Source organism: Panicum virgatum, chromosome 9K (assembly GCF_016808335.1).
Source record: "Panicum virgatum strain AP13 chromosome 9K, P.virgatum_v5, whole genome shotgun sequence".
NCBI lineage: Eukaryota > Viridiplantae > Streptophyta > Magnoliopsida > Poales > Poaceae > Panicum > Panicum virgatum.
In genome coordinates this window covers 61,894,041-61,916,936 of record NC_053144.1, presented here as the reverse complement: position 1 = coordinate 61,916,936, position 22,896 = coordinate 61,894,041, and the positions used below count along the sequence as shown (strand labels likewise).

Here is a 22,896-nt window from a genome sequence, read left to right as displayed (position 1 = left end):
TCCGAAACATGATTCACCGGTTTTTTTTTTTAATTTGCCAATCTATATGTTACAGCAAACTAGCTCATTACAACAAATTCTTGTTCCATTTTTTTGTGGAAGGTATATATCAAGATTGGGTCCGATTTTATTAGGATAAACATTGGGCTTGCCTATTGCAGATTTAAAAAAAGGTTTGATATTGACTTGTTGAACACTCTAGCACACAGGTCGTGGAAATTTGCAAACATAATTTTCCTTCACTAATTCCTTGTGGTGGGAGACATTTGATGTGGACTAGTGGGATTGCCATTGCCTAGTTTGAGATCCTGGTCACAAGGTGGGAGTAGTCAGTAGATACTCTTTTGCTGCCAACCACCTAAATTCATCGCTCTTTTTTTTTTCTGGGTTGCCTGGATAACTATGGACGGCATTCTTCTGATACTATTTCTAAAACAATGAGACATCGGCAGAAAATTTGAATATCAGGAGAATAGGGCTCGTCCATTCCCCCCCCCCCCAATTAAAAGCCTGTAATACACAACATTAGTACCCTTTTAAAAAAATATATAACATTAGTATGAATTGAATTCACATTAAATTTTGATAATTAGTTACGTTAGACAATTTATTCGCTGCTTTATTATGAGCTACAAAATAGGAACGGAAGAATGTTCGGCTTGTCGTCATGGGTGTTTTATATATTTTTCTCCTAGGTTGCAATAGGACTTTATGCTGTCATGCATGAAGCGGTGGTTTTGGACTCTGGTGTGCATTGTGTGAGGTGTCAGTTGAGGGATTTCCGGGTCCTCAACTCCACCCAAAAAACCTCGCAAAAAAAAACTCCACCCAAAAAAAAGGCCCTAGGATATATAGCAGAACAGAAAATCTCTGCCACTCTGCCAGGCTTGTACCATACCATCACACTGAAGAGTTGAATGGGAGAGGGACTGAAGGGAGGCATCCCACAATTTCGGAGCTCGATCAGGTAAGCAGTTCATGACTCTATCCCTCTCTGGTCTCTGCTCCACTGAATTCCCCTAGTGCAATTGCAAACATATTCGGGGGTATCATCATATATGCTGCGGCTGCGTCCGCGGGTACAGTTCTGGCACACAATCGAAAATCCGTTTCTTGTTCTTTGTTCCTCTGGGAGCTGTTGGTCTATGCACTTGTGGATGTAGAGCTGTTTCTGTATGAAATCATCCGGAATTAGTGGCACCGATCCTAATACTGTGGGCAAGCTTGATTTCATCTTTATTTTCTTGCATCTTCCATGTTATAGAAGGTCGAAGAATTCTTTAATCTGCTCTCCCGACCCCTAGGTTTAATTCAGAGAGTCAGGTACAGTTCCATCTGTAGTATGTGAATTTCCTGACAGTTTCTCTGCGAATTTGTAGACGTTCTATCCCTTATCCGGTAGTGTTTGAGAGAAAATTTACTATAGTTTTTGGACGATCACTGACTGCAATTTATCCTGCCAATCTAACCGTTGCAATTTTTTGGTGAAGATGGAATACTCTGTGATGCCCAATTCCTGATTGTTCAGAAACTACATCCAATCCCATCGTCTTATGTGAAATTCTCTGAACATGGGTGACATCACCGAGCCGGAAGCTGTTGCCATGGCCGGGCCGGAGCCGACGTCTTGCCTCACCCTGCGAGTCTTCTACCTGAGGATGAGCAGGTGCGAGGTCGACGAGTCCATGCTGGACACCCTCACGCTCACCCACATCCCGCTCACACCTGACACCGACCTGGAAGTGAGCGGCGCCGATCAGAAGCCAAGCATAAGCAGCGGCAAAGGCAGCAGCACCGTGTCGTGCTCCCTCCGCCGCGGCCGCGTCGACGCGAGGTCGGAGGAGGCCACCTTCGTGAGCACGGCGACCGTCAGGATGGCCGGCAGCGTGCGGTTCGAGGTCCACAACAAGGACGAGCGGCTCCTCGTGGGGATCCTGGAGATGTGCGACGCGGAGGGCGAGGGGAAGAGGAGCTGGGTGATGAAGTGCCAGGTCGCGACGCAGAGGGGCACAGGGTTCCTGAGGTGCGCCAGGGATACGGAGGCGAAGCCGCCGGCGGTGGAGGTGTACGTGGCCGGCGTGTTCCGGGGCACGCCGATCGTGTTCACCAAGGCGATGCAGCTGCGGTTCCGGAGGCGGCGCCAGGTGAAGGCGTTCTTGGACCCGATCCCGGAGTGGGGCGAGCAGGCGGAGGACACGAGCCCAACGCCGGCGGAGCATGAACCGCAGGTACGCCGATCTTTGTCTGCCAATTAGCATCTTTAGTATACAATCTGAATTCTGATCGCACTGCGCTCATTCCGTCAATCAGCCCTCCGTTGAAATTCAGAGAAGTTTCGTTTTTTTTAGCAGAAAACTCTGAACTGAAAACGCCTGAACTGCTTGCTGCGTGTCGCGTGCAGGAGTCGGAGTACAGGTGCTACAAGCCCGACCCGGACGCGGACGACGAGGACAGCAGCCTCTACATGAGATCCGCAGGTCTGGACGAAGACGAAGGGTACAGCGAGCTGTCGTGGTTCACCGCTGGGGTCCGCGTCGGCGTCGGCATCAGCCTGGGCATCTGCCTCGGCGTCGGCATCGGGGCCGGCCTCCTGGCCCGCTCGTACCAGTCCACCTCCAGGACCCTCAAGTGGCGGCTCATCTCAAGCCTGCTCCGATGAACCACCCACGGCAGTTCGAGCGCGCATCTGTGTGGCTCCTAAAACTTTCTTAGTGATGATGATGAAAAAAAGAGAAGATCTGGATGATGAAAACGTTCACTCTGTTCGGCAGCACCAACAGCCTCCAGCCCAACAGTATTTTTCTCTCACACTGCTCCAGCACCAACTTCTAATCACCAGCCAGCCAATAGTATTTTTTTCCTCACACTACTCCAACCACCAACTCCAGCTCCAGCCCAACGAACGAGTGGTTGTGCACTGTGCCGGATGCACGCACCCTATTGTAGTATATCCTTGTGCAGTTGGTATGGCGGATTGGCATTTGGCAATGTACGCGTGCCATGGCGAAGCTGCCTGATCGTTTCATGTTGGTCCTGGCTTCTGGCGGCGGAGCTATCTGCGCGTGGGGATTGGGGATTGACTTCGGCGGTGCCCGGTGGGGCCCACACGCAGAGAGTCATGTAGGCGCGCGTGCCATGGTGCTGCCATCTAGCAGCGCCTGGCGAGCACATGCCAGTGCCAAGCGACAGTCCCCAGCCAGAGACGGCTGCGGCGAGTGCGGCGGCGCGTGGTCGCGCGTCGCCGTCGTCGTCATCTCAGCTTGGCTGCGCAAATGCGAGGCCGCTGCCGCTGCTCTGGGGCGCGCTGACCCGCGCCCGGACGGGCGAGGCTGCGCGGCTGCCGCTCGCTATCACCTATCGGAGACGAAGAGGGAGAGGATAGAGGAGGCGGTCGTCGTGGACTTTTTTTTTTTGAGGCGGTCATGTGCTCTCTTCTTCGACAAACATAGTTCTGTCTTCAGCTCTTCACTCTCGTTTGATCGTCGCAGATTACGGGATGTGAATGTGAGACTGCCTTTCAGAGTTTCAGCGTAGTTGCTTCGCCAAAAAAAAAAACCCCTCGCATGAGGCAGACAGGGTTGAACGGGACGGGCCTCTATTGGGCCTGCATCGACTGTGTTAGGCGGCCCATTTTCGTCGCCTGCGCTTATTTTTTGTTTGGTTGGCCGCAATTGTCTGGGCTTCGGAATTTGTAGATACTTTACCTCTCACCTCTCGATGTTAAGGTGAACCTACCCCAGCAGACTCACACTAAGGTTCCTCCACTCTAGATTTCATATTTTGGGTTTAAATTGGCCCAACAAACCGGCCCACATGTGTAATCCAGTCAAATTTATTTCGAAACAAAAATTATTCTAAAAAAATATTCTGGAATAAAAAATAGTTATTAGACTTTGTGTGATGAGGTTTTTTTCTTTTTGTTTACAGAAGTTGCTTGCATTGCTCGTTGCCGGTAGAGGCCGGAGGCTACCTTGTATATCTCCGTAACAAAAAAAAACACACCGGATGCTCCCAACTCCTAACATTTCCCTCTCCTTTATGTTGCGTAGAAATCACATATACTAAAACAAAAAGCCTGTACACTATCATGGTATCCTGTCGCTCCGAGTCCCACTTGAAACTAACAACCCAAAAACAGCACCAGAAAGGACAGGGACACGGCAGAAGCTGAGGAAGAAATGGCAAGGTGCCCAACACAGGTGTCAAGAATGCAGAGACGTCAGGTGTCCATAGACCTCTACGATCAGCCAGGAGCCCTGTTCACCAATCTTTCCATCGAGACGCCGAAAGAAGCCGAGGGATTTTAAGGCCACCTAATGGCGACAGCACAGATACTGTAAGCTCCCGTTACTTGCTGGAATGCAATCCGAAGGGTCCGTCTTGAACTCTTGATGCTCGCAATCATCATGAGCCTCGGAGCGAGCCAGCCAGGCGCCCGGCGAGGGCGACCTCCCACCAGCATCGCTTGGCCTGGATCCCAGGCTTTTCTCCTCCTCTGCAACCGCCAATCAATCTAGTAGTAGCAACCGATTGGAGTACGGGTTGTAACGACGGTGCCGTCACGTATCTTTCAGTTTCAAAGCCGATCAAGAAGGCGGCAAGGATCAGAGATGCGTTCATTCACGTTCAACGGCTGTGTCCGCCTCCATTACGATGGTTGCATCAGCTGTATGGATTGGTTCTAATTTGCTTGTTTCCAACAAATGCAGTGTTAGATTTTTTTTTTGAAAAGCCGCAGTCTTAGTTTTGCATCAAAACGAGGGTCTTGAAGTCTTTGTGTTTGCAGTCACGTTTCTTTGCTGACCAGATTAAAATACAGCCAGTCATGCTCATCAATGATTTCGATACAGAGTCCTTGGTACTGCCTTGTATAAATTGGCAGTAGCACGTCTCAGGAAAGGCTGCTTCTTTTTGTGGGACTTTGATCTGTACGTATCTACAACCACCGGTTTTTCTAATGGTTTTGGGAACTCGCTGAAAACATACGATTTCTCTTGTGGTTGCTACTACCTTTTGTTGCCATCCTCCCTCTCGCCGTCTCGCGGAGCAGATCGACAAGCTTGATCTCTGCACAACTACATGGATGGCCCTCGGGCCCAGGAACCAGGACAACTGCAGCGCAGGTATGTACAAGGGAAGGGGGGTAAGGAACTGACAAAGGTGCCAACTGCCAAGAATCTCTCCGCGACTGCGCCGGCGTGTCTTTACCTTCAAGTTTGGTGCCGGACGCATGAACCCTTGCTCTGCATCGTTTGGTGCACACCTACGCGGCTACGCCCGTTCTGAACAAGTGGTTTCAGAAGAAAGCCAGTAGACCTGTCAATGCTCGGTAACTCCCGTGCCGGGGGCGGTAAAATGAGAGCGAGGCCACTGAATTAATCTGTCCAGCGGACTAGCCTTGCTCCCCGTGGACGCCCTAGCATGACCGATCTGATGTGATCCCGGGCGGCGCCGACTAATTGCGAGGCCGGGGAAAGAGAGACCCGGAGGGTCCAGTGAACAGTCGCGTCCGGGCAAAAGGCGTACGACGACTTCGCTACACCCCCTGGCCCGGATCGAGCTACCTCCCGAGCTCGGCCATTAATCCCCCGGCCGCCGGCATCGGGCGCTCGATCCACACCCGTGCCACGGCGCGCGTGCCGCCAGCGTACGTGTCCCGCCGCGTGCCCCGCCGGCCGGCCGGCCGGCCGCCATTGTTGCCATTCTTATGAGCGTGCTACGGCGAAGCTCATGTACTCTTCGTCGTCGCCTGGCGCGCTTGTTTTGAGCTCCAATTCCGGGGATTGTGGTGATCGCGCACAGATGATTGTGGACTCGTGCAGGGATGCACGATCGATCAATGATTGGCCCGCGCATGCATGTGAGCAAGCGACGCATTGTATCTGACAGTGAGGCTGAGAACGAGGTGGCGCGCGCGCGCCGTCGGTGACCATTCATGCCCGCGTGCGTGGCGCGGGGCCGATCGATGCCAGTCTACAGCTCGGGAAGTCGCGATCCGGTTAATGGCGTGTGCACGCGTGGCGTTGTTTTCCCCACCTCATATCGTAGGTTCGATTTTCTAATTTGGTGGCAAGCAACGCGTATCGTTCTGAACAGGGGAGCGCTGCCACGTCCCCCGTTAAAGCTGTAGCCATCTTCAGGTACGTGGGATGCCGACGGGCTAATCACAGCTAGGCCAACACCCTGAATTATTTGCCTACCCATATGCTTTCTAGAAATGCTGGGTTGATCCTTTTTCAAAAAAAAAAAAGTTTCCTACCCGTGATCAAGTTCACCGGGAGGCAACGGTAAAAACAAGTTCACCGGGAGGCACTGGGGAGTGGAGACATGCACCAACGTTTTGTTTTAGTACACGATAACCATTTTTTTAGTTTGAAAAACGCATGCTACTGCTAATTAATTAATTTGACACTGAACTGAAAAAAAAAAGGTCTGAAGGAGAGCATGCATGGGCACACGCACCTCCCCGACTCTTTTGCACGCTTGGTTTCCAAGCCAATCAACCGGCGCGGCGCGGACAGGGCAGGCAACCAGAGCCACGGGCCTTTTTTTTCTTCTTCGATCCACCAACCTTGCGGCGGCGGCAGACACCCCGAGAGCCGCAGCAGCATCCGCTGCGTGGCCGTCGTCGCCTTCCCGGCAACATCAACCTTCGCAGAACCTGAACGTTGCAGGCCAAGCCTCTTAATCCAAGGGGATAATCCAAGGTTACTTTCACTTATTAGGCTGTCGCCGTCTAAGCAGCCTCCCGGGGTTTAATCGTCCGTCTGCGAGGAGAACTGCTGCTGGTGCAGAGACGCCCTGCAGGATCTCTGATCGATGTGGGGTTCAGCAAATTTAAAATGCCCTTTTTATGGAACCCATGAAATGGAAAGGAGATCGTGACACAGAAGTGAGATGGTGAGGTGTGTGCTGGGACCAGGAATGTCTCGGACGACGGTGATCCGTCGGGAACTGTCGGTAGCTCGTTCAGGGAACGGGGCCGTTTGTTTATTTCTCTGCTAGTGATTGTCTCTAATTTAATTGCCCAAGCGGCCTTGTTGATATAAACAGGTGAGCTAGCTAGTACACGGCAGGCTCAAGCAAAACTGCTGGCTGAGACCTGTATGGAATGCCTCTTGCTTGGATGAACAGGAGTGCATGCGTAGTATACATCACTACTACCATCATCATTTGATCAGGCCCAAGCCCAATCGCCTGGATAATGTAATGACCAAGTAGAGTAAAGCGTCGAGCTCACAGCTGTCCTAATGAAAACTGTAACATCCAGCCTCGCGGATAGTCCGCTTGGAGCTGAGGACGGTCCGCGACGGCCCTGCTTCAACCACTCCAAGACCGAGGTTCGTCGGTCGCCGCCACGTGCCGACCGACGAGCTCATCCCTGTCCATTCCCGTATGCCGCATTGAAGTCGCGCACCGCCCTCCACCCACCCCGCACCCACTCCCTCTCTCTCTGTTCACTCTCTCTCTCCCTCCCGACGCCATGGGCAACGTTTGAGCGCCCTCCCCTTCACCGGCCAAATCCGCGCATTCCCCCCATGGATTTCAAATCCACCGCACCGGAAGCTCGACCACCTCCCTAGCTCCCTCCTCAACCCCTCCAACCACAGCCACAACCCCCATCTCATCGGGAATCTCGGATTCCCCGGCCGTCGGTCTTAGTTTGGTCCAAACTCGACCTCACCGTGGAACTCCATCGTCCGAGCACCGTTTCCTTCGCCCAAGGGCACAAATCGATTGTAAGTGAGTCGCTAATGCTCATGCTCCCCTCGTTCCTCCACGTTCTTGTTGTTCCACGCCCGTTCACGATGATGTCATTTTGACCGCCACGGGCCGCACGTCGCCGACTAGGTTAGGCTTGAGTTCTTCGCGTGCATCACCCATGCTCGTGTGCGCCTCGTCCAGTAGATGGTGTAGTGCTAGCCTCGCCGTCGGTTGGGCCACCATCGGCGGGAACGGCGCGCCGCGGTGCCACGCCGGCCTCACTGGTGGCGGCGCGCGGTGTCAAAAGATAGGAATCGCGGACGGTCCGCCTAGGAGGGCCGGACAGTCCGCAGGTCAAGTTAGAAGTTGTCCAGAGACGATGTTGTCTCTGGTGGGTTTCGCAGGGTTGAACTGCGGATGGTCCGCTAATGGAGAGCGGACAGTCCGCCGTAGAGTCTAGGATTTTGTCCAGAGACGTTATCGTCTCTGGTGGAATTGGCAGAGTGAACTGCGGACAGTCCGCCAAGGAGGGTCGGACAGTCCGCCGTAGAAATTAAAAATTTATCCAGAGGCGTCGTTACCTCTGGTGGTTTTGCGGAGTTAAACTGCGGACAATCCGCTATTTTGGAGCAGACAGTCCACCGTATAGATTTGAAATTGTCTAGAGAGGTAGTTGGTTCTGGTGGGTCTGCAGAGTTGAACCGCGGCCGGTCCACCACTTGGGTGCGGACAGTCCGTAGGGCATTTCAGTTTGAAGTATAGTAGTTGCATCATTGAGCTGCACTCAATTATTTCATATGCATTCGTGTAGCATCGGTCATTGAGGACGTCGTGTTTGAGGTGATTACGGCACCGCAGGAGCAGCCAGAGCAAGCCCAGGAGGAGAGGCGTGAGAACCCAGTCCAAGGCCCGCCTGACCCTAGCTCTGAGCAACAGCCCGAAGGCAAGCCCCGGTGCACATCCGATTATTTCAAATTATGACACCTTTATATGTCTCTATTATTTGTGCATTAGGTTTAGGAAATTGTTTGAAACCCTAGTTGCATGATCTCTAGGTCTCCTTGAGTTATACTAGTATGTATAGGACGATAGAAGCGCTATGCTTAATGGTTTCCGGTAGAAGACGAGTGCTCTCCTGCCACTCGCGAGATATAAGATGATTAGAAGTCGAGTAATTTCCGGTTACTCGCGAGATATATGATACATGGCTATTTCAGTACATGAATATTTGAGTATGATTTGAGATAAATGGATAATGTGAGACCGGACGGAGAAATGATGACAATGTATAGGTATGGCAGCAGGACAGGGTTCCTGAATGTCTTAGCCCCGTCTGTGTCGATTTAGGACCGTCCGTTGTTGGCAGTGCTAATCGGGGATGGAAGTGTACTAACCGCATACCGGGAGTAGGAGGTAGTCGAAACCGGTAAGCCTAGTACTGCCCTGCTTCGAAAGTACAGGACTCCCTCCCACCCCTTAGGGTAGTCGAGTGGCCGCGGAGAATTGGCTTGCATGTATTTACTTTTGGTGGTCTCTCGTAGGGCTCGACTGACTATACGCTGGTGGGGCGGTCCTGTAGTTCGTGGCGGGGAGGGGAATGGTTGGTGCGTGTGGTCCGACGGGGCCTAAGCGTGCCGTGTTGGTTAGGTCTACCTTGCAAGGTTAAATCGAATCGATTCGCCGTGTCTCGCTGATATGAGGGCCTCGATCTCTTTGTCGCCTCGTAGAAATGAATTAGAAATGTTAGTGATAAATGATGGAACTATTTTGAATCATTATTGTAATGCTCCAACATGATTGTTGTACATATGCCAACATTAGATGAGAGTCTTTCTATATAGAACATGTGGCTAAAACATTGAAAGTAAGGATTCAACTATAGATGCTTTTCTGCAAAACAACCCGCTGGCCAGAAAGCCGTGCATGTCTAGATAGGGGCTATGTATGCCCCTGGTCAGGTAAGCCTTGTTGAGTATTAGTATACTCAGGGTTTGTTGCCACAATTATTTCAGGACACCCGAACGTTGATTTCTGTCCCTGTTGCGTTAAGTTCATCCGTCGGGACGCAGTGGGATGGGAGGTTGTGGAGCCCGACGCCTAGTTAGGGGACTTCTCGTTGTACACTTGTGGCAGATGTAGGCCTTTTACATCTGTTCAAACTCTAGATTCGGTTCTGTAAAGTTTGTAGATTATGCAGGTATTTAAACTTGGTTTGAAAAACTTATGTCAGAATCTTGTGTATATTGTTGTATTTTCAAATATGTGTCGTGCTTTATACCATCTGCGCTCACCTTCGTGTGAGACTATCGGTGATGTTTCGATCGGAACATGGGTTGAGAAAGGACTGTCAAATTAAACCATTAAGCTAATGCGCCCGATGTATTCAAATGATGGCCATCACGCTTAATTTAGAGTTTTAATTTGGTGGTTCCGTCACAGCTGGTATCAGAGCCGAAACGCACCGAAGGTGGTACAGGCATGACTAATTTCATGTTCTTCCAAAAATATAAAAATGAATTTTAGCATAGGGCTAGCATGCATCATATTTTTGGTTGTGTTTTGGGCTTTGTCCCATAGAAGTTGATGGGGGGAGTTAGTTTAAGACCTTAAGGACTTATGTAGATGAAATTCGGGTTGTAAGATTTTATAGGCGCGGCGCGAAGTGTTGCAATAGCGTTGTCGGTGGGACCGGAGACACTGTCTGGTAGTTCAAATGTGTTGCGCGGACAGTCCGGTCAGGACACGCGGACGGTCCGCCGGCCGTTGAGGAAAAACACACAGAACCATCTGAAACTGAGTTGGGTTGACATTTGGTAAAGCAGACGGTCCGCCTAAGCTCAGCGGACGGTCCGGTTAACTGGATTCTTGTAAAGCGGACGGTCCGCCCTAGTACCCCGGACGGTCCGCCATACATTTCTTTCGGCTCGACCAGGGTAGTCCGGTCAGACCGATTGGACTGAGCCGGTCGGACCGCCTGGCCCCTCTTGCAAGCGTCACACAAAAATTGTTTTGAAGCTCTATATTCTGTAATGTGCTATGTATAGAGAGATTAGTTACTATCGGGATTGTTTTAATTAATCTGGATGATGGAACTAATCTTGTCATGGTTAAATGCAGAATGGCAGCACCCCCGAATCCTCCTGATTTGGCCCAGGCCATTGCGGCCATGCTCACCGGACGCGACGAGCAGACAGCACTCCTCCGGGACATTGTGGAGCAGGGCAGAGCACAGCGGCACGAGCATCACCATCAGCCAACTGTCCCTGGCTATGAGCAGTTCCTAAGCACCCAGCCGCCGCTGTTCCACAAAGCCGATGAGCCACTGGAAGCAGATAGCTGGCTCCGGACCATCGAGTCCAAGTTCACCCTGCACCCGTACAATGATGGGTACAAGGCAGGATTTGCAGCCCAGCAACTCAGGAGTCCCGCACGCACTTGGTGGGACAATCACGTGGCCATGTTTCCCGAGGGCACTCGGTTCACCTGGGCCAGTTTAAAGAAGCATTCAGGGCGCATCACGTTCCAGCAGGAGTGATCAGTAGGAAGCTCACGGAGTTCTTAGCCCTAAAGCAGGGCAACAACAGTGTGATGCAATATGCCCAGAATTTCAACATACTCTCACAGTACGCTGGGTACCATGTGGACACGGATGAGAAGAAGCAGGCTTGCTTCAGGCAGGGGCTTAGCAGCAAGCTCCAGGACCGCCTGGCAATGTTCAAATTCGACACTTTCAGTGAGCTAGTCAATGCGGTTTCGTGCAGGAGGATGCCCACCTAGCTCATAAGGCAGAAAAGAAAAGAAAGGCACCGGCGACGGGGTCTTCTAGCAGCAACCCCCAGTGGTTCCGTATAGTGCAGTCTGGGCCACAGCGAGCCCCCTTCCAGCACCAGTCGGTGTACAGGCCACCACAGCAGCAGTGGGGGTATCGGCCACCCCAGTACACATAGCCTCAGGGGACGGTCAGACCTCTTGTTCTACAGCAGAGCGAGCAGAAGGTCTGGGTGCAGTAGCCGGGGGTACGCCCCAATTTGTTTACGTGTTACAACTGTGGGCAGCTGGGGCACTTTGCTCGAAACTGCCCGATGCCACCAAAGCAGGGCCAGCAGTCCGGTCAACAGAGCCAGAAGCAGAATGTGGCTCATTTCAATCCGGGGCAAGTGCACTACACCACCCTCGAGGGTATTCCCGAGGGAGCTCTAGTGATGACGGCTACGTTTTCAGTTAATAATCATCCCGTTGTAGTACTATTTGATTCTGGTGCATCCCATACATTTATTAGTAAGGAATGTGCAAGTAGACTTGGGTTGGAAGTGAAAAGTATATCAAGGTCGTGCCATATTAATTCACCAGGGGGACAATTAATTACAAATTAGATTGTTAGGCGAGTTCCTCTAAAGTTGCAAGGGAAGATTTTCCACACGTCCATTATAATTCTTCCAACTCAAAAGGTGGATATTATTTTGGGCATGAATTGGATGGAAGATCAGGGAGTTCTTTTGGACACTCTTTCACAATCTGTGCACATCAAATTTTCTCCTCATAGTTCTATGACTCTGCATCTTATGGACCATGGATCATTGACCCATACGGTGAATCAGGTTGAGAGCAAAAGTTTGGCAGAAATTCCAGTGGTATGTGAATACCCGGATGTATTTCCAGATGATTTACCCGGTATGCCACCGGATCGTAACGTGGAGTTTGCCATTGAATTGCAACCGGGAACGGCTCTGATCTCCAAAAGACCTTATCGGATGCCACCAAATGAACTAGCGGAGTTAAAGAAGCAGCTGCAGGAATTACTTGATAAGGGGTATATCCGTCCTAGCACTTCACCTTGGGGCTGTCCAGCCCTCTTTGTTAAAAAAAAGATCAAAGCCTTAGGTTGTGTGTGGACTACAGACTTTTGAATGCTGTCACAATCAAGAATAAATACCCGCTCCCCCGAATTGACATCCTGTTTGATCAGCTATTCGGGGCTCGGGTATTTTCAAAAATTGATCTCCGCTCTGGTTATCATTAGATAAAAATTAGAGCTGAGAATATTCTCAAGACGGCCTTCTCCACTAGATATGGGCTGTATGAATATCTAGTCATGTCTTTTGGGCTAACAAATGCCCCTGCTCACTTCATGTACCTCATGAACTCGGTATTCATGCCTGAGCTGGATAAGTTTGTCATGGTTTTCATTGACGACATTCTTATATATTCCAAGAATAAAGAAGAACATGCTGTTTCCACAGAATTGCGCCAACACACTTGAATGCGCTAGACGCGCAGGAGATCATCAAAATGATCTGAACCAGTGATGCCCTGGCGGACCGGTCTGACCGATTCCGCAGACCGGTCTGACCGGTGTGTAGCAGAGAACCGCGAAGACCTAGAAACGCGAGCTCGGGAGGGACCCCGTCGGAGCTTGCGCGGCTAGGGTTGCTCTGAGGTCGGCAGGCCACTCAGAACGTCTTCAAATGCCGTAGAGACGAAGGAAGAAAGCAATCTAGGGTTGGAAAAAGCTAGGGTTTGAGAGACAAAAAGTAATGCGATATTTTGATTTGATTCGATTGGGAATACCTCAATCGGCCTTAGCCTTTATAATTATAGGCCGGGGAAGTCGTACCCCTCTCTAAGTCGGTTTATACAAGAATTTCCAAAATAAAACGAAACCTACTCGGATTACAACTGGACAGACCGGTCAGACCGGTCGGCCCGACCGGTCAGACCGGTCGGCCCGACCGGTCAGACCGGTCGGCCTCTAAACTGCCAGAATTGGCTGTCAACATATGCCCCCCTGCTTTTTGGTGAGTTTCATAAGCCAAAAAGCAAGAAGTATCCTGATGTACATGTTTTACACAGAGCATACAAGTCTAAAAATAAAACTAAGGGCGATATCCAATACCGGCCATCCTCGTCCTCATGCACTTTGCCATACGCTAGGATAGAACTTCTTCAAGTACCTCCCATTGATAGCCCTTGGTAGACGCTCACCTTGCACCGTCTCCACCATATACGAATTACCGGAGATAACTTTAATAATCTTGTATGGACCCTCCCAACTTGACGACCATTTGCCAAACTTGTTGCTTTTCATCCCAAGAGGTAAAATTGTCTTCCAAACCAGATCCCCAACCTGAAAAGTTTTAAGTTTTACCTTTTTGTTGTAAGCTCTGGCCACCCGAAGCTTGTCTTTCTCAATCTCCTTCAAAGCCTTCAAACGCTTGTCGGTCACCTCATCAATATTATCCATCATTAAATCATGGTAATCAACAGCAGAGAGGTCATTTTGCTTTGCCAATCTATATGCATCCAAATTTACCTCAACGGGTAAAACGGCCTCTTGACCATACATAAGTTCAAAAGGAGTAACCTTAGTAGCACCATGTCTAGATATACGATGAGCCCACAATGCTTCGGATAACACTTCATGCCACCTCTTAGGATTTTCTTCTATCTTCTTCTTGACAAGTTTGATCAAAATCTTAGTACTAGACTCGGCCTGCCCATTGGCCTGAGCATAGTATGGAGATGAATTGAGCAATTTAATCTTATAAGATTCGTTAAAGGCACGCACCTCTTTTGATATAAATGAAGAACCTTGATCCGTTGTCAAAGTTTGTGGAATGCCGAATCTATGAATAATATACTCAGTAATAAACTCAATTACCTCCTTATGTGTCATATTCTTCAAAGGAACCGTTTCGGTCCATTTAGTGAAATAATCCGTAGCAACCAACACGAAGTGATGCCCCTTTGAAGATGGAGGATTAATTTGTCCAATGAAATCCGACCCCCAACCTCGGAACAGCCATGGTTTAATAATAGGATGTATTAACGCAGCAGGCACCAATTGCAAATCACCAAACCGCTGACATTCTTCACACCCTTTATAATATTTGAAACAATCGGATAGCATGGTGGGCCAATAGAAACCGGCTCTTCTAAGTAACCACTTCCTCTTGGGAGCCAATTGATGAGTACCACAAATACCTTCATGAACCTCACCCATAGCAACCCGGGCCTAATCCGAGTCTAAACACTTGAGAAGCAAATCTTCGGCAGTTCGACGATAAAGTTCATCGTCAATTAAAACGTATTTGAAAGCCAAACGCCGAATATTTCTCTCTGCACCATGACCAGGATCTCTCAAATACGATATAAGAGGAACTCTCCAATCCTGGGCTTCGACTGAGACAATTGAATCATCTTTTTTGGCCGAATCAGAACCAACAGCTGCATCACCGGTCAGACCGGTCTCTGGACCGGTCAGACCGGTCAGGGCGGTCAGACCGGTTTCGCTGACCGGTCGGACCGGTACGTCCAGAACCAGACACTCGGCTTTCGTTTGCATCGTCTTGCGAATGTTGAAATATTTTGTCGTAACATTATAGCCAGATGCTTGCTGAGCCAGAGTATTTGCCTTTCCATTATCTTTCCTCGGAATATGTTTGATAATAAATTCATCTAAGGAAGAAATAATATCAAGGCATTTATCAAGATATGCATTTAGAGAACCATTATAGCACTGGCATACCTTAGATACTTGCTGCACCACCAGAAGAGAATCTCCAAAGGCTTCAACATGCTTCACGCCCATGGATTGCAATAATTCCAAGCCAAATAGAAGAGCCTCATATTCAACTTGGTTATTTGTGCACTCTTCTTCCAATCGGTTTGAAAATTCAAAAACGACACCATTCGGAGAAATAAGAACAGCACCAATCCCTTGACCATCATCACAAACCGATCCATCAAAGTACAACCTCCATGGTGTGCAAGTAATATAGCCGACTTCTAGATCATGCTTGTCATCAATCCGATGCTCAATAATAAAATCCGCTACAATTTGGCCTCTCATAGATTTTAAAGGTTCACAAGCCAAATCATATTCAACCAAAGCATAAGCCCACTTACCGATTCTACCACTCAAAATAGATTTTTGTAACATATGTTTGATCACATCGGTTTGACATACTACTATGCAAGTACTAGATAGTAGATAATGCCTTAATTTGGTACAAGCATAATAAAGAGACAAACACAACTTCTCAATAAATGTATACCTCGTCTCCGCATTAATAAGTTGTCGGCTTAAATATGTAATGATATACTCCTTCCCTTCGGTTTCTTGAGTCAAAACAGCCCCAATAATCTTGTCTTCAGCAGCCACATAAAGTCTGAAAGGTACTCCTCTCCTAGGTGCTTTGAGTACGGGTGGCGATTACAAATAAATCTTGATCTTCTAAAACACTTCTTGCTGTTTTGCCCCCCAAGTAAATTCAGTTTCATCTTTTAACCGAAGAATAGGAGTAAAAGCATCGATCTTCCCGGACAAGTTAGATATAAATCTTCTCAAGAAATTTACCTTGCCCAAGAACTTCTGTAAATCCTTCTTGCATGTAGGGGCTTCAACCTTCCTCATGGCTTCAATTCTTTTAGGATCAACCTCTATTCCCTTCTCATGAATAATGAAGACAAGAAACTTTCCAGCCGATACACCAAAAGCACATTTGAGTGGATTCATCTTCAAACCATACCGGCGCATCCTCTCAAGAGCAAGTCACAAATCGGCTAAATGATGATCCAAACCAGCCGATTTAATGCCAATATCATCAATGTACACCTCCAAGATGACACCAAGCAAATCATGGAAGATTAAATTCATAGCTCTTTGATAAGTAGCACCTGTATTTTTCAAACCAAAAGTCATAACAACCCACTCAAACAAGCCGACAAATCCTGGACATCTAAAGGCCGTTCTAGATATATCTTCTTCGGCCATGAATATTTGATTGTAACCGGCGTTACCATAAAAAAAACTAATGACACGATGTCCGGAAGCCTCATTGATCAACATATCGGCTATAGGCATAGGATATTCATCCTTGGGAGTAGCTTTATTAAGATCTCTAAAATCAATGCACACTCTAATATTCCCCGAATCCTTTTTCTCAACGGGCACAATATTAGAGATCCAATCAGCATAACGACAAGACCAAATAAATCCAGCATCAATTAAACAATTAATTTTAGTTTTAATTCGGTCATAAATAATGGGATTGAAATGCCTAACCGGTTGTTTATAAGGTCTAAAACCGGCTTTAATCGGCAAACGATGCTCAACAAGATCACGAGTTAAACTGGGCATTTCATGATACTCCCAAGCAAAGCAATCAACATATTCCTTCAATAAATTAACCAAATCGATTTTATATTCAGCCGATAAATTTTTGTTTACAAAGGTCGGCCTAGGGATAGTTCCATCACCAATGTCTACCTTTTCTAAAGGATCGGCTGATGCAAACTCTTGGCCCAGCTTGTCTAGATCATCAGAATCTTCAATGGCTTCACACATATCGTTCGTACGCGCCCGATATTGATCTAGCCTCTGCTGTAACCACTCTGTGTTGGACCGGTCTGACCGGTCGGGGTGTCCGGTCTGACTGGTCGGCTCTGTGTTGGACCGGTCTGACCGGTCGGCACAAGCGGTCTGATCGGTCACTTCTGGAGCTTCTGTTGTGCTCATCTGATTCACATTAAATGATTTAGCCGATTATCCATCAGCTTTAGTATAGCAGAAACAAAACCATCCTTAGTGCAACTAATCAAATCATAATCGGACAGATCCACGCCCGATAAACACTTGACGTTGTCGTGTGCACTAATAGAATCCGAATCGGCTAAAGCAACAAAGGATGAAGTGCCCCCATGAACAATCTCAACCTCATCGCCGATCCACTGAACAAGAAACTGATGCAAGGTAGAAGGAACACACTGATTTGCATGAATCCAATCCCTCCCAAGAATCAAATTGTAGTTACCTTGCACCTCCGAGACGAAGAAAGCCGTAGCAAGCGTCTTGCTCCCAATGGTGAGCTCCGTGGAAGCAACTCCCTTGGTGCTAAGGGGCTCGCTCCCTCCAACACCACTGACTGTCATGTTTGTCTTGATCAAGTCCTCGTCTTGGCCACCGAGCTTCTTGTACAGCGAGTAGGGCATAAGATTTACAATGGCCCCACCATCTACTAGCATGCGAGTCACCGGCTTCCCGTTGATGTTTCCCCTCAGGTAAAGAGCCTTCAGATGGTTGTCCTTCTCGCTTGGCTTCTGGAACACAGCTTCATGGGGCCCAAACTGAAGATGAGCCAAATCCTCTTCCGGAACCACGAAGTAATCCGAAGACAAGTGCACGGCATTAATCTCCAAGTTGGTGCGCTCCGGAGACGCTTCATAATCCACCAATTCCTCGTCTTCTGCTGTCAGAGGAACTGCCGGGGCTCCGTCTACAGAAGTAACCGAAACGGGCAGTGCCGATTCGGCTGCTTGTTCTGCAGTAGGCTCTACCGGTCTGACCGGTTGGTCAGAGCGGTCTGATCGGTCGGCTGTGGTGGTCCGACCGGTCTGGCTGGCTGATCAGCTATCTTGACCTTCCAAACCTTGCTCTGAGGGAAATGGGCATGTATCTGTTGAAGTCCTCATCCCTCATCTTCTCTTTCTCCTGCTCCTTCTTTTCTTTGTTGCGAAGGCGCTGCAATTTCGTCTTCTGTGTATGAGTTAAACCTGAAGGGCACCACCTAGCCTGATAGTACTTGTCCGCTGCGCTCTTGCTGCTACCGGCCTCATGATCATTAGCTATGACCGGTTTTTGTGAAGGAACATCAGCCGATTCTTCAATATCCATCGGCTTCTTGCCCGTGTCTTTCATGGGCACTTTGATTTCACCGATTTGAATAACATCGGCTTTAGGCTTCTCTGGATCAGCAACAGGCTTCTGCTCCTCTTTCTTTTCCTTGATGCGATACTCGAATCTTGGAGCAGGAACCTGGCCCGGCCTCTAGTGAGACCGGTCTGACCGGTCAGAGGTGACCGGTCTGACCGGTGCACCCTACTGCACTGGACCAGATTGGCGTGGTCCCAATCGGTCGTGCATGGGCACCCTAGAGCTTTCCCCTTGATAATGTGGAGGATAAGGCATCGGGAAACACTACATCCATATCCCTTCATGCTCCCATGTCGGATTTGTTGCACTTGACGCCAGTGGCACCCATGGCATGGTAGCATACATCTTCTAGGGAGGATACAATGTGACAACATCACCTCTGCGCCTGCTGGATTCCCTCCTTGGAGACACTGGACGATCTTGGCGTGGTGGCGATCGTGGTCTCTTTTTTAGCGGCCGATTTTTTTTGAACGACCTTTGTGTACTTGTTCAACAACTGCTCGAAGGTGAGCTTCTGATTAGCAGTTCTTCCCAGCACTTTCACCTCGTTGGTCTTCCAAGTACCCACTTCCGGACGCTTTGGCTTGAAAGTCCGGGGACGGTCACCAGAGCGGTCTGACCGGCTGGAGGAACCGATCTGACCGGTCGGAGACACCGGTCTGATCGGTCGTGCCTGATCAGCAGACCGATTTTCTGGTGGAGAGCTTCCTTGCCCCCCGAGTCTGGGACTTCTGACAATGATCTTCAGAGTATCCTTGCCATCATCAGTCTTCTATTTGATAACTTCCCGGGCAAGGATCTTGTCACTTGTATTCATCGGTCTTGGATCACCGATGACAACATGCTTCCCCTTAGCTCCTTCGGCTTGTTCCGGCCGAATGAGCACCTTTGGATTGTTCAATTCCAGTGTATGAACAGGGAAATGAGCCTTGTCAATTTGCATCTCAGAAAGTACCAATCGTCCTTCATTAATGGCCGATTGTACCTGTTGACGAAAAACATTATAATCATTAGTAGCATGAGATGTAGAGTTATGCCACTTACAATATGCATGTCATTTAAGTTCGTCGGGAGATGGAATAGCATGTGACAATCGGATGTTACCATTCTTAAGCAATTCATCAAAAATCCGATCACACTTAGAAACAGCAAAAGTAAATTTCAGCTCCTCTTGCCGATTCTTTTGAATCGGCTTGAGAGACGGAACTGAACCGGGTTTGGCCTTTGATGGCCAAACAAATTCAGCAGCGTATACCTCCTTGCTATCATCGTCCGAACTATCTGAATCATGATAAAAAATATGCGTGTTGGACCGATGAGGCTTGAAGGTATCTTTGGTATTTTTAAGTTTAAACTCTAAACCCATGACTTTGACTTGCAAGAAATTCACGGTATGATATTCAAAGCCCTCGAGTTTCTCTTTCAAATAAGAATGTAAACCATTAAATACCAAATCCGCCAAATCTTTTTCAGAAATCGTCAAACTAAAACACCGATTTTTAATTTCTTTAAATCTTTTGAAATAATCTGAAGAAGATTCATCACATCCTTGTTTAATCGATGTTAAGTCCAACAATTTCGCTTCGGTCTCCCCGCTAAAGAAGTGATCATGAAACTTATGCTCCAACTGAGCCCAATTACGAATAGAATTAGGAGCAAGCGAGGAAAACCAAGAGAAAGCCGTTCCAGTCAAAGATAAAGAAAATAAACGCACACGCAAAGCGTCATTGAAACCGGCTTCTCCCAACTGCAAGACATATTGACTAACGTGTTCCCAAGTTGTACGAGAATCATCACCATTAAATTTAGTAAACTCAGGAATACGCCAACCAGCAGAAAATGGAGTAAAATCAAACTCATCGGGATAAGGTTTTTAATATAAATGTGTAGTACCCATATCCACCCCAAGCTTACTTTTAATCGCATTTGCCAGATCCTCTTTGAACTTAAGGAGATCGGCCCGATAGTGCTGGCTGCTATAAAACTCAGAAAAACGATGTGCATTAGAATTTTCATGCGCCATCGTCTGTGAAGAAGTCGGGATCGGTCCTTGGTTAGGTCTAGATCCTCGTGGCCCTCCTGCTACAATAGTAGTGCGAGGTGGTGTATATAGTGACAATTCATTAGTTTGGCTAGGGGCAGCCGAACCTGGAATTGTCTTGAGAGGTGTCGACGACGGTACTGAGTAACCGGTCTGGCTGGTGCTATGTGCACGGTCGATGGTGGCGGGGTTTGCCCTGAGAACGAGTTCGGCGGCATACCATAGAGTGGTTCAGATGTGAACTCAGGGGTAGCCGAACTCGGATTTAATGAGTTAGGCTCTGGCATGGGTTGTTTACCTTTAAGTGCATCAACATCACTACTCAATTTAATCAAGCTGTCACCCGCGGCAGCTTGTGCAGCAACAATCTTTTGATCCATTATGGATGACATTCTATCAAACATATCAGAGGGAGAAAGGCTTACATTGGGGATCTCTTCAATCTTATCCTTGCTAAGCTTGAGAGACGGCAGTACAAACTCCTCCACCCTCTTGACGAGGCCACCACGATCCTTCTTGAAGCACTTCAAGAATTGTGCCTTGATGTGCTCCTCCACAAGAAGGTAGGCCTTGCGCTCCTCTTCAGTGAGCTCCTCCATTGTAGCCGTGATGATGTTTTCCTTGTCGATCTCTGAAGAGCCCATCTTCTTCAAGGAGTAGATTAGATCGGTTTTAAAATCAGATTAATCTTTCCCCAGCGGAGTCGCCAAAAAGTGTGTTGACACAGAATTGCGCCAACACACTCGAATGCGCTAGAACGCGCAGGAGATCGTCAAAACGATCTGAACCAGCGATGCCCTGGCAGACCGGTGTGACCGGTTCCGCAGACCGGTCTGACCAGTGTGGAGCAGAGAACCGCGAAGACCTAGAAATGCGAGCTCGGGAGGGACCCCGTCGGAGCTTGCGCGGGTAGGGTTCCTCTGAGGTGGCAGGCCACTCAGAACATCTTCAAACACTGTAGAGACGAAGGAAGAAAGCAATCTAGGGTTGGAAAATGCTAGGGTTTGAGAAACAAAAAGTAATGCGATATTTTGATTTGATTCGATTGGGAATACCTCAATCGGCCTTAGCCTTTATATTTATAGGCCGGGGAAGTCGTATCCCTCTCCAAGTCAGTTTATACAAGAATTTCCAAAATAAAACGAAGCATACTCGGATTACAACTGGACAGACCGGTCTGACCGGTCGGCCCGACCAGTCCGCCCGACCGGTCTGACCGGTCGGCCTCTAAACTGCCAGAATTGGCTATCAACACATGCTGAACACCTTCACATTGTTCTACAGCGTCTCAGAGAGCACAAGTTGTATGCTAAATTCAGTAAATGTGATTTCTGGCTCAAGGAAGTCCAGTTCTTGGGTCATATTATATCTGAGGCGGGTATTTCTGTGGACCCCAGCAAGATTCAAGATGTATTAATTTGGAAGACTCCGGAGTCTGTTTCAGAGATCCGGAGTTTCCTTGGGCTAGCAGGTTATTATCACCGATTTATATCGGACTTTTAAAAAATTACTAGACCCATGACTGAATTACTCAAGAAAGGGGTGAGATTTAATTGGGATGACAAATGTGAGCAGGCTTTTCAGACCCTGAGAAAGCTTCTGACGTCTGCCCCTGTCCTGGCTCAGCCGGATATTACTCGGCCCTTCGATGTATATTGTGATGCATCTGGTACGGGCCTCGGCTGTGTACTCATGCAAGACCAGAGTGTAATTGCTTATGCTTCCAGAGCCCTCAGGCGGCATGAGGAGAATTATGCCACGCATGATCTGGAATTGGCAGCAGTGGTGCATGCATTAAAAATCTGGCGCCATTATCTTCTGGGCAATCCTATTCATATATACTCATACCACAAGAGTCTTAAGTATATCTTCACCCAGAGCGAGTTGAATTTGCGCCAGAGACGGTGGTTAGAATTGATCAAAGACTATGACTTGGAGATTCACTATCATCCGGGCAAAGCTAATGTCGTTGCCGATGCACTGAGTCGCAAGGCGAGTTGCAGCTGTGTCTCAGCTATAGTTTTGCATGAAACTTTGTGCCAAGAAATGGAGAAGATGAATTTGGTCATTGTAGCTGAAGGTACACTTACCAACCTTATCCTCACTCCAACACTTCGAGATCAAATTATTGCTGCTCAGAAAAGTGATGTGGGCATGGGCAAGATCAGACAAAGGCTCAGTGAAAATGATCCCAGAGTTCAGTGTTTCCATCAAGATAATGATGGGGTGTTATGTTTCAAGAATCAGTTAGTGGTACCTAAAGACTTGGAGCTTCGGAAGCAAATTCTTGATGAGGCTCACCTCTCTAGGTATTCTATCCATCCTGGCAGTAGTAAAATATATCAAGACCTGAAACAGCGATTTTGGTGGACAAGGATGAAGCAAGAAATCGCCAGGTATGTGTCGGAATGTGACATCTGCAGAAGGGTTAAGGCGAGCC

General features: G+C 48.5%; 1 protein-coding gene across 2 annotated transcripts; it reads left to right on the top strand.

Moving 5' to 3' along the window:
- The first annotated feature begins 426 nt into the window (after nt 1-426).
- LOC120646758 (uncharacterized protein At1g01500-like) lies at nt 427-3,022 on the top strand. Of its 2 annotated transcripts, none has more exons than XM_039923208.1 (3): nt 427-967; nt 1,491-2,228; nt 2,402-3,022. In XM_039923208.1, the coding sequence occupies exons 2-3, from the start codon at nt 1,572-1,574 to the stop codon at nt 2,657-2,659; spliced, it is 915 nt and encodes a 304-aa protein (XP_039779142.1). In that variant the 5' UTR covers nt 427-967; nt 1,491-1,571; the 3' UTR covers nt 2,660-3,022. The 2 variants fall into 2 exon arrangements, with proteins under 2 accessions (XP_039779142.1, XP_039779143.1); XM_039923209.1 differs by having other exon boundaries at nt 796-967; nt 1,529-2,228.
- The last annotated feature ends 19,874 nt before the right edge of the window (nt 3,023-22,896 follow it).

What these genes read in the sequence shown, in the direction of transcription:
- LOC120646758 (XM_039923208.1), top strand. Translation starts at nt 1,572, where the DNA reads ATGGGTGACATCACCGAGCCGGAAGCTGTTGCCATGGCCGGGCCGGAG. An exon ending in CGGCGGAGCATGAACCGCAG is followed by an intron (nt 2,229 to 2,401) that starts GTACGCCGATCT and finishes TGTCGCGTGCAG; the next exon opens with GAGTCGGAGTACAGGTGCTA.